The 14657-nt window shown below is 37.6% G+C and overlaps 1 protein-coding gene across 1 annotated transcript in view; it reads right to left on the bottom strand.

Moving 5' to 3' along the window:
• The window catches only part of LOC127655148 (protein Wnt-6-like), a 32532-nt gene extending 23623 nt beyond the window's left edge, over window positions 1-8909 (bottom strand). Inside the window, exon 1 of the mRNA XM_052142792.1 lies at window positions 8281-8909. Within this exon, the coding sequence (XP_051998752.1) occupies window positions 8281-8360 (80 nt within the window). The 5' untranslated portion in view covers window positions 8361-8909. The remainder of the gene's footprint in view (window positions 1-8280) is intronic.
• Between the last annotated feature and the right edge of the window lie 5748 nt (window positions 8910-14657).

Here is a 14657-nt window from a genome sequence, read left to right as displayed (position 1 = left end):
TTTACATACAACCACTCAACAGAGGACTTAAGACACCGAGAGCAGTGTGTTTTGGTGGGATATATGCTCACATGTGCTAAAGGAGATATAAATAATGGACAGAGCGGAAGATGATAAATTAAAGGACTAGTTCACCCAAAAATGAAAAATGATGTCATAATTTACTCACCCTCATGTTGTTCCAATCCCATATGAATTTCTTTCACACTATGTTTGCTCTTTGTTGAATTTAGTTACTTAAAATTTGCTAATGTAACACAATACTTTGAATATTTTTGTCACAGCTTAATTTCATTGTTTGTTATCCATTTGTAAAATGGAAGGTTGCTTCATCCATTTGCGTTGGGACAACTTAACCCTTTTGCACGTATGATCAAACTGGTGTGATTGCACTAGGCTGGGCTTAGAGGCGTATGATCTGCATTTGGGCTACTGTTTACCAGCAAAGGGACTGAAGTGGTTGTCATAATGCACCTGCTGCTCAAACAGTATTCAACATCACAATATTTAAATTTTTTATACTACACACATTCAAGCAATCACTAAATAAAAGTTTAACGCTGTTACCGTCGGAGCTGACTGTTTTGATGTAGCGATGCGGCCATGTTTCTCCACTGAAGCCTTCTCCTATTCTGTCCGTAACTCAGTCTCGCCACTTCCGGGGCAAAAAAAGAACAACCTCTGCGCTTTTACCATAGGAGATCACGTTATGGTCAACAGGCGTGTTATGACAGTAAGTTAACGTTTGCAGATCCCATAAAAATGGATAGGGAGCGCCGTAAACTGACACCTACGTACCTGTCAGAAAATCATCCATGACTTCCCTTATAAATCAGCAATTTTATCATAGTAAACTCCACACATAGTTCACTGCAAAAACGACTGTTTCGTTTAAAACATACTGAAGAGACGCAGACAAGCAGTCAGTTCATTAAGTGATTAACTGTGTCCAAACAGAAGCAGTTTATTTAGCTCACTGAAGCATCTCCTCCATAGACATCCATTCAAATATAACAGCCTCTTGTCTTGCCAGTTTACCACCCATAGAATGTCTATGAGACCGCTGTGTTATGCTGTTTTATGCTAACCTTGTAGGCTCCCCCTTCAGATGGTCTCTGGCTAGGTTTTTTTATACTTCTATTCTTGACAAATTCAAGATCCCATGCTGCATTGCAATGCAAACAATATGGTGGCGTGCATAGCTGGCAATCGAGTTCGCTATTGCGTTATATATCATATTCGATCATTATAAACATTTAAAAAAATCCCATTGTGTGTAAATATTTGCTTTCTTTATAGCAGTATTTGCACTGGTGGTGTTGTGTTGGTTGTCCCTTAATAGTGTGGAAAAGTCTCCCATAATTTTATTAAGTTCATTTAACGTTTTTATTTTTTGAGCGCACAAAAGAAGTTTTGAATATTGAGGGAAGTCTTTTCAATAAAATGGCAGTGGATAGCGGCTCACTATAAAGCTTAAAAAATCACAATTAGAGTAGACAATGCAACATATTCCAAGTCTTCTATAGACATACAATAGGTTTTGGTATGAAACAACATAGAATTTAAGTTATTTTGCATTGAAAATCTTGACGGCCATTGTGTAATCATGTGAAGCTCGTACACATTGCACACGTGTTCATGCGAGAACTCGCATTATTTATAACTAAAACATCCCCTGGACCTATGTCCACAGCTGTTTTTAGGCATCACAGATAAATTGAATAAGTGATAAATCTCTACTAAAGTAAAATATTTACGTAAATGTAATGTAAAATATGTAATGCAATGCAATACTAGAGACAAACAAACAAATAGGTTTTGAAAAGTTATTTAATCAAGTTATTACTGACTTGATTAAATTGACCTGTACAGTACTGGACTCCACTGATCAACCATAATTCAGCAGGTGGGATTGGTTCAAGCGGCTGCTGGCGGGATGGAAATTATAACATAAGGAGCTTCTCAGAAAAGTCTGTTTGGGTGCCAGTGCCGCTTTTGAAAACACTGTCTATGTCACCTATGCCAGAATATGGCACAGCGGCTATGGGCCAGCCTGACACTGTCAAAACTTTTTCTCCCTTTTAAAATCGTTGTGTATTTACTTTGAATCTAAATTTGGTTTCACAGCCGGCCAGTAAGTCAGCCCAATGTAAAAAAAAGTCCTGATGCTCCCTATGACCAGCCCACCATGATTGTCAAGGTTTCCATGGTGATCTATAAATGCCTCTATTACTAACTCAGAAATTGGTGCGTGATTAAGACGTACAGTCTCTGATTATCTGCAAACCTGAGGGCTTCTCAGCGCCAGGATCACGGCTCAAATAATGGAAGCACATTTTACAACAGGAGGTGTAGACTCATAAAAAAGCAGACAGCGTTGGAAGGACTTGCTCTTTCCAAGTCCTGTTTCACTGTCAAAAGGGGCGAGGCGAAGCACTGGTTTTTAACCCTCATGTTGTGTTCTGGTCATTTTGACCCGAAGAGGAAATTATTTTTCCTGAAAATGCAAGTTAATGTTATCCTATTGGACTAAAACTTACTCACACAGCGTATTATAACATCCCATAACATGTTATTATAAATTAATTTCTTTTAATTTATAAAAAAAAAAAAAAAAAAAAAACATTTGTGGGGGGCTTTACACTTTTGGTGGCTTTGTGTCCTCATGCACATGACTGACAATAGTATGTTGCATGTGCCTTGCAAATGTGTGCAATGCATTTGAAACACAATGCTTGATGGAAGAAACATCATCAAAGAAAGATTGTATTGGAGAAGGGTCACTGTGGGGCAAAGACAGTTCTGGTGTGTGTGTTTGATTGTGTTTGTGTGGTAATGTTGGATGGATGAATGGATGTTGGATAAAGATCAGGGTAGGATACAGTTCATCTCTGTGAAAAAGAAAGCATGTAATACTCAAAAGAGTTTGTGCGTGTATGTGAGAATGTGTGTGTTTGTGTGTGCGCGTGTGTTTGTGTGTGTTAGTGCACGTGCGTGTGTGTGTGTGTGTGTGTGTGTGCATGCACAGATTCAAGGCCTTTATGCTTGCAAGTACACATGCACATATGTGAACATTAACATGATGAACATGCTCCTAACACAATTTTTCTCTTAGATTTGATCTCCCCCATTCATTTTCAATGGCCAGTCATTTGACCGGGAAAACCACAAGTAGGACTTCGTGCCATTTTGTACAAAATGAAAGCATTTCAAAACTAATTTCCTGGTTAAACATTAAAGCACAATAGTTTGATAAATAGTACAGAATATGTTCATATTTAATTTAATATTGCCAAAATTATCCACAAATAATACTTTTTTCACTCAAAACTTTTGATGCATAAGCTCAGGTCAATGAGGCCTATGATCAATAAGTCCCAAAAAGAAATACAAAACCTGTGATAATTGAAAGAAAACAAGAAAGATCTAATCAAATATTTAGCGATAATTTAGCATAATGAGAGATTTATAATACATTTGTATAGGCCGGTCATTTTTGACAGGGAACACCATATTAGGTAAAAAAATTTAAACACATTTTTCACAAGGGTTAAAGGAAAAGCTTGAATATCACAAATGTGGCCCTGGGTTTTATGGTCATAGTCTAGGTGAAATAAAGAAAAGTCTGATGAACCATCCTTTGCCTGGCTCTAATTGAAACCAGCCATGACCAAGGCCAAAGACAAAGGAACAATTCTGCAGAAGGGTCGATCTGGACATGTTTCTGACAACTCTAAGATCACTTTTGCCATACAATTTTTCTCATACAATGATTTATGGTGGGATTTTGGTAGGGGACACTGTATCTAACCAGGCGGCTGCACAAAGTGAGAGAGACCACACGCCCTAGATCAAGCACTATCCACATGGCTTTATTTAAAGCCACTCTTTCCTTCTTCTTTATCTGGTGAGACTCCTAGATGTGATAAGCGAGAGATGGGGCCTAATCATAACATTGAAAAGGATGTACCCAACTCATGCAATCAGGAATATCCAAAAACAGCCACACGCATGATGTATGAGAGAGATAATACAGACGGGGAACAGAGGGGGAAACTGTGATTAAGAGAAGTTATCCAAATAATCAGCGCGGACATACTCATGCACATTTATCTTTTTTTAGACTCGCCGTCCTCTGCGCCTGTAGAGACCTCAGGTTACATTATGAATTGCATGGTTACAGATAAGTCTCTTCTTTTTTTACTTCGTGAAAGAGTGAAATTCATCCCTACTTAATCCCCCAAGTATGCTGGATATGAAGTCAGTCACGACAGGGCTGGAACAGCACAGAGTGGCTTGGGTTCACTTCTGTGGTGTGTGGCGCCGAGCCATGGCACAATCTCCTCTTGGAGCACAGCACTAAATCAAGTGAGTGGAACCTCAGCGCTGCACAACTCCATCACAACGATGCTGTCTGTCACATGTAGACAGAGCCATAACTGGGACAGACCCGAGAAACATTACAAAAAAACCTCTCCCTGAATGTCTGGAGACCAGCGGAGGCAGACCCATGCTCGGAGGTGAAACACAAAAGTGCAGCCGGACGGGCCAAGCAGCTGTCATCGAATTGTTATCTGATTCATCTCTCAAGGCTGCTTGATTGGATATCTCTCCATTCTCCAAATGAAATTCACTTCTCCCAGACTCTGTGTGAACATCTGACATTGTGTAGTCTGGTACACACTTATATACGCTGGTTAATAGGATTAAGATATCTGTGATAAAGAATGCCAGGCTCGCGCACACACAGGTCAGGTATGGCAAGCATATAAACCACAACACACAAAAGAGATACACATTAAAGTTGAAGTGTGTTATTTCTGCTCCATTAGAGCTACAAAACTGAATTGAGAAAATAAGCACTATTTTCAATGCCACTGGACCGACAAACAGATAGTCTCACCTTAAAGGGATAGTTCACCCAAAAATGAGAATTCTCCATTCCATTCCAGATGTGTATGAATTTCTTTCTTCAGGAAAACACAAAGAAAGGTTTTTAGAAGAATATTTCAGCTCTGTAGGTCCATAGAATGCAAGAGGATGGTTATCAAATCGTTAAAGCTCCAAAAAGGACAGACATTCCAAAGTAAACTGTATGACTCCAGTAATTAAATGAATGTCCTCTAAAGTGATACGATCGCGTTGGGTGAGAAACAGATCATATTTAAGTCAGTTTCACTGTAATCATTTTCTTCCGAGTTTCACATGCCGGCATGTACAAATGAATGCAAAACCAATGAAGCTTGTGAACAGCGTTTTCTGTAAACAAATCAACTGCACTTCTGGTTGTATCGCGTCATTTTTTCTGTGAACATGCCAACGGGTTTACGTCAAGTGAATGGTGGAGGAAACCGAGTCCTCTTGTGGTCGCACATTGGAAAGCGACTGGAAGTAAACAATTATAGTAAAAATAACTTAAATATTTATCTGTTTCTCACCCAAAGCAATCGATTCACTTTAGAAGACATTCATTTGACCACTGAGGTCTTATGGATTACTTTTACAACAACTGTCTGTGCTTTTTGGAGCTTTAAAGTGTTGATAACCATTCACTTGCATTTTATGGACCTACAGAGCTAAGATATTCTTACACTCATGCACATCTGGGATAGCATGAGGGTGAGTAAATGATCAGAGAATTAAATTTTTGGGTGAACTAACCCTTTAAACTGCTGTTACTGGCCAAGTCTATGCTTTGATAAAAACAAATTGACAGCGCCACAGTGTTTACACTTTTTGGGGAAACTCAACTTATGAATGGTTTACTTATAGTTTTCTCTGGAAAATAAGCTGGGATTGGAAAGTTTTTTAACATAAAAAATGAATTTCAGAAACACTGAGGGGTTTCTGATGTCACTTTTCACAGAATTGTAAGAATTAACACGTTAGCGCATGTGATTATTTTAAAAAGTTTAATGTGTTACATTTTCTTAATTACGTTTAACGCATTTACCATTAATAAAGCATAAACCAGGGCAGAACCTTTGCATTAAACTTGCGCGCACACACACACACACACACACACACACACACACACACAGTAGTGTTTCCATGTTTTATGGGGACTTTCCATAGACATAATGGTTTTTATACTGTACAAACTTTATATTCTATCCCCTAAACCTAACCCTACCCCTAAACCTAACCCTCACAGAAAACATTCTGCATTTTTACATTTTCAAAAAACATAATTTAGTTTGATTTATAAGCTGTTTTCCTCATGGGGACTGACAAAATGTCCCCACAAGGTCAAAAAATTCGGGTTTTACTATCCTTATGGGGATATTTGGTCCCCACAAAGTGATAAATACACGCTCACACACACACACACACACACACACACACACACACACAAAACAGCTGTGTAAGTGATCAAATGATGAGAAAAGGACCTCTAAACGCTATTTGTTGTACAAAACAAGCCCAGATGGGACTTGTGACAGAAAATAAGTACTATGTAAGGCACAATTGAATTACCACAGAAGCACGTCAAGTCTTAACTATCACAAAAATGCAGAACGAGACATTGTTAATGCGGAGTTCAGAGTGGCACTTGACACTGGCATTGACGCCCTAATGTGAAACGAGAATGCGGCTGCACGACTGCTGTAGCAAAGCAGATAGCCACAGTCTGCTGGCTGATTAATATTGTGGTGGATGCGTTTAAGAGATTTAATGCCCATTGAAATGGATATGCAGTCTATGTGGGACTAGATCTTTCAGCTAGCCAACCTCCTACTTAGACTTTTCGAAACTTTAATTGATGCTATTTTAGTGCATTTCTATCTTTATACTGTGGAAGGCTTTGTTTGGAAAATGTTAATAAATCAATATTTTTACATGTTGTTTTGTTAACTTTCCTGAAGGAAAAGTATCACTGTCAAAATCTGCAATTAACCATGATCAACTATGAAAAATTATGCGATTAACCGTGATTAAAAAAAAATGTAATCGACCGACAGCACTAATTTAAATGCAAAATGATCAAGCTTTGCACATGCAGATTGTTGGTTAGAGTGGAAAGGACATTCAGATTTGACTCAGAGTGGATGACTCAAACACCCCCAAACACATAAAAGAGCGTAGGAGAGCGCATGGCGCGTGCACAGGCACACCTGTCGGACAGACTCCTGGCGGGCTGCCAACACATGACCCCAAAGACTCCAGAGGAGGTGAGCTCTCATGTTGCTTCCTCAAGCACTCAGCTCTCAGCCCAGCAGATCAGAGCACAATCAGTGTCCTGAGAGCCAGTTTATCTGCCTCTGTTTCATCTCCTCTCAGCCTCAGTATGTGAATGGCACGCTGTCTGTCAGAGACCCTTGGCACAGCCCAGCACCAGGTTTGTGAGAGGTTTGTGATGGCATGCTTCATGCCCCAAAGAAAGCAACATTGTCTTTTTGAACTTTGTTAGACCTCCAGGTGTATAAGTTATGAGTGTGTGTGTGTGCCTGCGTGCGTAAGAAGTATAAGCAGAGCTTCTGACCTTGGTGTGGATATAAATTAGATGGAAATTTGAAAATTAGGGAAAATAAACAACTCTACTGTTAATGGTAGTGTCACTTTAATTGGATTGCCTCTACTTATCAAACAAGCTACCTCTCCTCAAACACATGCATTTCAGAGTGTTAAGCTAAGGAGAAGTTTATGATGACACCCACAGCCTGGAGGTCCACCTAAAATTCCAACTCTGACCCTCAGTGTCCCTCCAAAACAGACAACAGTTTAACCCTTAGTAAACCTCCTGTAACAGAAGCGTTTAGCAATAACATTCACAGCTTTTATAGTACAACAATACGTTTGTCTGGATAGATTTCAAATTGAGCAAGTTTTGAAGCTTATTTAAAAAAATTCATATTTGTATTTATACAGAATTAATTTGAAAGTATTTTTTTTTAAAGTATTTTCAAAAAGATGGATAGTCTATCTCATAAATGTGCTATCAAATATGATCTGTGTAATTAGTTAATGTGCAAATAATTACTTAATGAAAAGTTAAGTGGATGGTGATCAATATTTTAGATCAAACAGTAGTTTTATCTTAAAAGTTGTTCCTATAGACTTATTGCGCATCAGCTGCCACGTTATTGTTGCTAATATAGTATGTCTGTGGGATAATCACCAAAAATGCATAACATGCCGAAACATTTCTCCAAACCAGAGAATTATGCGACAAACCGGATCTTGTTTTCTCATATTTTCAAATGCGATCATCATTACTCTATTACGCTGATAAAACTAAACGAACTTAAATATGGAGGTTGCTGGACACAGGGTACTTACCACCAGAGCCCAATAATGTTGACTGGACAAAGCAGAATAAAGAAGAGGGCAAGTTGTGTTCTGGAAAGTGGAATCGTCATAGTGAGATAACTATCCTTAAAGTAAGAAGAAGAAAAACCGTGCAGGCTTGATGCTAGTCCAGGGATGACAGAGGCTTGTCCTGTGAGAAAGTTTGATAATTTCTGAGAAGATTCAGCGCCCCAAATAATGCACTTTCAAGAAGCACATCATCTGCTGAAGGCGATCGCAAAACCCGCTTGGACAGGGGTCAAAATCTTAATTCACATGTCTCGAGATCTTTATCCAACAAAACCAGATGAGCTGGGGAAAAATCCAATAACGCGGCGATTTCAATCTGGGAGAAGACGTTTAGATCGCGAGGTTAATGGAATGCGATCAAACCTCCTAAACAACTAAAACGCTGGAACTATTAAAAATTGTTTAGAATGTAAAATATTCCTTTTTTCATATTAACCGCTTAATACAATCTGAGTGCCATGTGTTGAACCTTTGCGTGCGCCCTTCTGCAAGCGCTCCAGATCTCATCATGAACCAAACAGGTAGACGTCTATAAGGCATGTCATGCTCCTCTCGTCACGTTTTTTTCCTGCCTTCAGCTGGGGACCTTTTTCTCCTGGTGTAAGAAACAGAGTGCTCATCATACACTCAGTGACGTCGCCTGGGGCTTGAGTGAGGAACCTTGTCGTACAGGGAAAAAAGGTTCCGATTAACAGGTTCTGGATGGACAGGTAGTACGCATTGTGAATATTGTCCGATGCTGGTAAACTGTTTATTTGTAAATATATATATATATATATGTTTGTAGAGCAGTCTGCTTTGCAGATATAGACCAGCAATGAGAACATTTGTGGAAGTATTGAGACGACATCAATAAAAATATAATGTTTGAAGTTCTGTTTTTTTTTTAATTTTCTGACAAAGTTTTTCTTTTCTTTTTGAGTAACATTGCATAACAATGAAAGTGCAAACTAATATTTTTTTTTAAAGACAAGGGTGACACCAATATACGGATCTGAAGATAATTAATTCTACAATTAAGATTTTGTTTAATTCAAAAACAAACAAATAAACAAACAAACAAAATAAAAAGTTTAGCCAGCGCAACACAGCAAAAAATAACTCCTGATAAGCAAATTATTATTTTGTGAAATTAAAGCCCAGCAGAGATACATTTCAGAACCTCATATACGAATGTACGATATAATAAGTAGCAATATTTTTTTAGCAGTTTTTTTTTATGAAATGGTTTTTGAATACCATTTTTGAACTGTTTTGAAAAAACTAATAATAATAAACAATATATATATATATATATGGAATAACTGAGAATTCCTGTCTTGCTTCTTCAGAACCATTATCAAATAATTATTGAAAGATTTGATAAATAAAAAATGTAAAATATTTATTTAAAAAAAAAAAAAAAGATAAGATTTATTTTGCTGTATAAAGGCAATATGAATAGTGAGGTGAAATTCCATTCAGCGAGTGTTTTTGCATTTCACTATCCTATTGTTTAAATAATGATTTATTAACATATAATCAAAACACACATATTTAGCCTGCAGTGCATTTAAAACAAAGCCATTAATCTTACACATGTGGCCCCTAATAGCTGTCCTCTAATCCATCATAGGCTAAGGTCTGCATTATCACCCTCATTAACTGTCCTCCCAATGTAATTTGTGGCTCTCAAGACTGTTCTTTATTCTGATGTTGTCTTCATTCACTGCTCTTGCTCTATACCTCATCATAGATGGCCACAGAGTCCAGAATTGAAATCCAAGACCTCCCAGCTCTTTTGAAGTCTCCTACTAATTTTCTATTGGATTCTGATTCTGTGACACAGTCAGTCACTTTATAGGCAGAAGCATACAGGTAAAATCAGAGATGGAAGCTGTTTCTGTTGTCATATCTTGTCTGTGATAGCTAGGAGCAGAAATTAGATATGATAGGCTGTTTATATGTTATCTAGGATCAGGTGGCTTTGATTTTCACACTTTATTTTTCCTCTAGCATCAAAGCAACACATGTATAACGGTTTTGTCTTCAGGTGTGTAACCCGCATGCCTTTTGGGATAGCTTAATTTCAGAGGGACAGCAATCATATGGTGAAAATTATTTCTGGTATGATGATAAATTAAGATACATTTTCTTAAAGTTAGTACATACATTATGCCATTATATACATCATTTATCAGGGTTAGGATCATTATTGATGTCATAAATTTATAATTCCAAACTTGGTTCCACATGTTTAAGAAAAACATTTTGATTATGGAATGTAAAAAAAAAAAAAATCACACTCCAATAAATACTATCTAATTGCACAAAAAGGCAGTGCAGTTCCTGTTTCATGAAGAGGCCTCTTTATATTAAAGAAAAACTATCTTATCATATCCCAACTATATATAATTGCTGCATAATTGGAAACATGGCTTGGACAAAACATGCTCTCTTTCTCTCTCACTTTCTCTCTTCATACATAAGTTTGCCTTTGTGTGTGTGTGTGTGTGTGTGTGTGTGTGTGTGTGTGTGTGTGTGTGTGTGTGTGTGTGTGTGTGTGTGTGTGTGTGTGAGAGAGAGAGAGAGAGAGAGAGAGAGAGAGAGAGAGCATGTTTTGTTTGGGAAGAGCGATTCTTCATACTTGGCTTAAACTTTATGGACAATAAAGATCCCATTTCAAAGTACAGCAGGGTGTTGAGCCTGGGGTCTTGGCTGAGCATTCCTGGGAACAGCCCTCTGAAGACCAGGAGAATATCTTCAGCTGAGACACATTGCTGAAATGTCCCCATGCAGAAGATGTCTGTCCACCATACAGACTGGAAAGCAAGCTCTCTCTTTACAATCCTCATTTATTCAGTGCCAAATACACAATCAATCTGTCAGGTAAAACCGGGACCCCACTCATGCTACTAAAATCAAGATCCATTATCCCAAAAAGATGTTAATTATGATCTCCCCCTTTTCTCCTATTGTTTAACATTCTGATGTCAAACAGGGTGGGAGACAACTCCCTGTTACGTTAGCATCCAATACGATTAGAAATCCCATTGCACACAATATTTTTTAAGCATAGTTAAAAATTACGGCTAAATCAAAACCACATGATGCTTATGTGCCATAACCTTTATATACAAGCCACAGTCATTTCTGGAATCCCCATGATAAGTCAAGTTCATGAAATTCCTTCACCACTGGCAGTACAGTTTATATGATAAAACGTCAATATTGCCACACGCTTCTGTATGTCTATGAGCAGGATGTTCAGCATGGAGAGGAGATAGTGTCAAGTCATAAGATGACCTGAACATCAGAGAATGGGAGGGGATTCGGCAGGCATGCTGTTTCCTGGAACTTGCATCAGATGAGTAAGGTTTTGTCTCTTCGGAACATGAGGGCAGAGTAAAACTTGTATAATCACAGCATACTTCATAATTATCTTTTTTTTATATTTATTCCAATAATAAAAAAAAATGTTGCTCACCACAAGATTGAATCATTTGAATCAGTGTTTTTTTGTGGAGGACTTATTTTGCACTCTTGTGTGCTGTCTTTCCTGCATGAGCATAAAAGTTTCAAATGTTTGCAGATCATGAGTGAGCTCCATCATCAGCATCAAACATTTTACCCTTAAAACCAAGAGATTGGAATAATTAATTCCAGGAGAGTTCACACCCTACAAATGCGTCACTTTTAATAATCCATAATAACACCACTTGCAATTTTTTATATATTTTTTTAATTACCTTAGGTTTGGCCCAATGGATAGTGGATAGGGAAAAGAGTCCCACAGTGGTTTTAACTTTACTGGGTGCCACTTAGCATATCGGTACAGTGTAGAGTGTTGTATTAGCCAGCTTCTTCATTTAACACTAACTTGAGGAATGTCTCAAGTACACCGATACATTTGATATGCTTCACCACAAAAATGTGCTGTCTTGGAACATTTCAGATATTCCGGGATGATAAAAAAGGCAGAGACTAAATATGTCTAATTTACTGTAAAAAATTATTTGGATTTTTGTAATAATAATAATAATGCACACACACACAAACACACATACAGTGCTGTAAAAAGTATTTGCCCCCATCCTGATTCATTTTGTTTTTTGTCATTCTGATGTTTCAAAATTCGAACAAAATCCAACATAAAACAAAACATAAAACAAAATACAGTTTTCAATTGATAATGTTATTTATTGAAGCAGTTATACAATACCAACTGGACCTGTGTACAAAAGTATTTGCCTAGTTATGAGTAGTTATTAGATCTCCAAATCTATGAAACTGCATTCATAATGGGGTTCAGCTGGACTAGACACACCCAGGCCTGATTACTGCCAGCCCTGTTCTATCAAATCAACACCTAAATAGAACTTTTTCAGCAGCATGAAGTTGGCTAAAAGTTCTCACCCAGTAGCACACAATGCCAAGGTCAAAATAAATTATTCCAGAAATTATGAGGAAAAAGTTGATTGAAATACATAAGTCTAGGAAGGGTTACAAAGCTATTTCAAAGGCTCCACAGCGAGAGCCATTAACTCCAAATGGAGAAAACTTGGCACAGTACTGAACCTTCCCAGAAGTGGTCGGCCATCCAAATTTCCTCCAAGAGCATAGCAACAACTCATCTAGGAAGTCACAAAAAAGCCAATGACAACATCCAAGGAACTGCAGGCATATATCGCATCAATAAATGTCACTGTTCAGGACTGCAATATCAGAAAGACACAGGCCAAAAATTGCATCCATGGAAGAGTGGCGAGGCAAAAACAACTGCTAACCCAGAACAACATTAAGGCTCATCTGAATTGTGCCAAAACACACTTTGATGATCCTCAAACATTTTGGGAGAATGTTCTGTGGACTGATGAGTCAAAAGTGGAACCGTTTGAAAACAGGGGTCCTGTTACATCTGGTGTAATCAAACACAGACATAAGCATGGTAGTGGTAGTGTGATGGTGTGGGGATGCTTTGCTGCTTCAGGGCCTGGGTGACTTACTATAATTGAGGGAAACATGAATTCTGCTCTCTACTGGAACATCCTAAAGGAGAACGGCCAGTCATCACTCCGTGAGTTGAAGCTCAAGTGCAACTGGATTGTGCAGCAAGTCAAAGTTCCAAAGCATAGGAGTAAGTCCACCTCTGAATAGCTCAAAAGAAGCTAAATTAAAGTTGTGCAGTGGCCTAGTCATAGTCCTAACTTGAACCTGATTGAGATGCTGTGGCAGGACCTTAAACGGGCAGTTCATGCTCAAAAACCCTCCAATGTAGCTGAACTAAAACAGGAGAAGAGTGGGTCAAATTCCATCACAGCGTTGTGAAAGACTGATCTCCTGTTATTGTAAGTGTCTGATTGCAGTTGTAGGTTTATATATATATATATATATATATATATATATATATATATATATATATATATATATACATATGTTACATCTCTTTTGAAGAAACAATTTAGTATGAAAAAATACACAAAAATAGAAGAAATCAGGCTGGGGCAATTACTTTTTCACAGCACTTTATATGCAGTAATTATTACATATTTTCCATTTTGGTGTGATTTTGTGTGTTTTTGTCTATGTTGAGGAAATAGGGTTTTGTTACCATTTAATGATCCTTGTTTTTAAAGTATTATTAGCTTAATATTTACTGAACAACTATATGACCAAAACATGATTTGCCATAAAAATTATGTGGAGTAAAAATATATTGGAATAATGCAGCATGGAAAAATGTAGTCCTTGCACGGTCACAAGTCAGGCTTTCTGGTGAGATACACATTTTCAAGGAGATGAGCCGAGAAGATACTGGGACACACACTGATTACTAGAGTGATAAACTCTCTGCAAATTAGAATCAACGCCTTTTTTTCCTCTCTGCATGAGTAGTTTTTCATCCAATTCTCGTTTCTTATGTTTACTCAGCTTATAAACAGATAAAAAGGGAAAAGTTTAGGAATGTTTAAAAGAAAAGAAAGTGTTAGAAACTTAAACAATTTAAAACTTCTTGGTAGTGATGGATATGATAATAAAACAGATGTTTCTCTGAAACATCCCATTTATTTTATGGGCATGTGGTTTGAAGCAAAATCGTATGATTTTCATGAAGCTCTACATTTCATGGGGAATTTGGAACTCAATGTGAGTATGTAGCGCCACCACGTGTTATGACTGATTTTTGTGTTTATATGCAGATTTGGTTTCAGTTTGTTGGAATGCATTCTGCTACAATTTCAGAGAAACAGACTATTGATGGGTATCCTAAAAAAATGGACATTGTGTAAACTCATTGTAGTTCAATTCATTGTAACTCATTGATTTTGACATGACACCATCAATATGGATGTAAGTTT

This window comes from Xyrauchen texanus, chromosome 14 (genome assembly GCF_025860055.1).
Source record: "Xyrauchen texanus isolate HMW12.3.18 chromosome 14, RBS_HiC_50CHRs, whole genome shotgun sequence".
In the NCBI taxonomy this organism is placed as follows: domain Eukaryota; kingdom Metazoa; phylum Chordata; class Actinopteri; order Cypriniformes; family Catostomidae; genus Xyrauchen; species Xyrauchen texanus.
The sequence above is the reverse complement of the archived record's forward strand: the minus strand, read 5'-3'. Positions and strand labels throughout refer to the sequence as shown.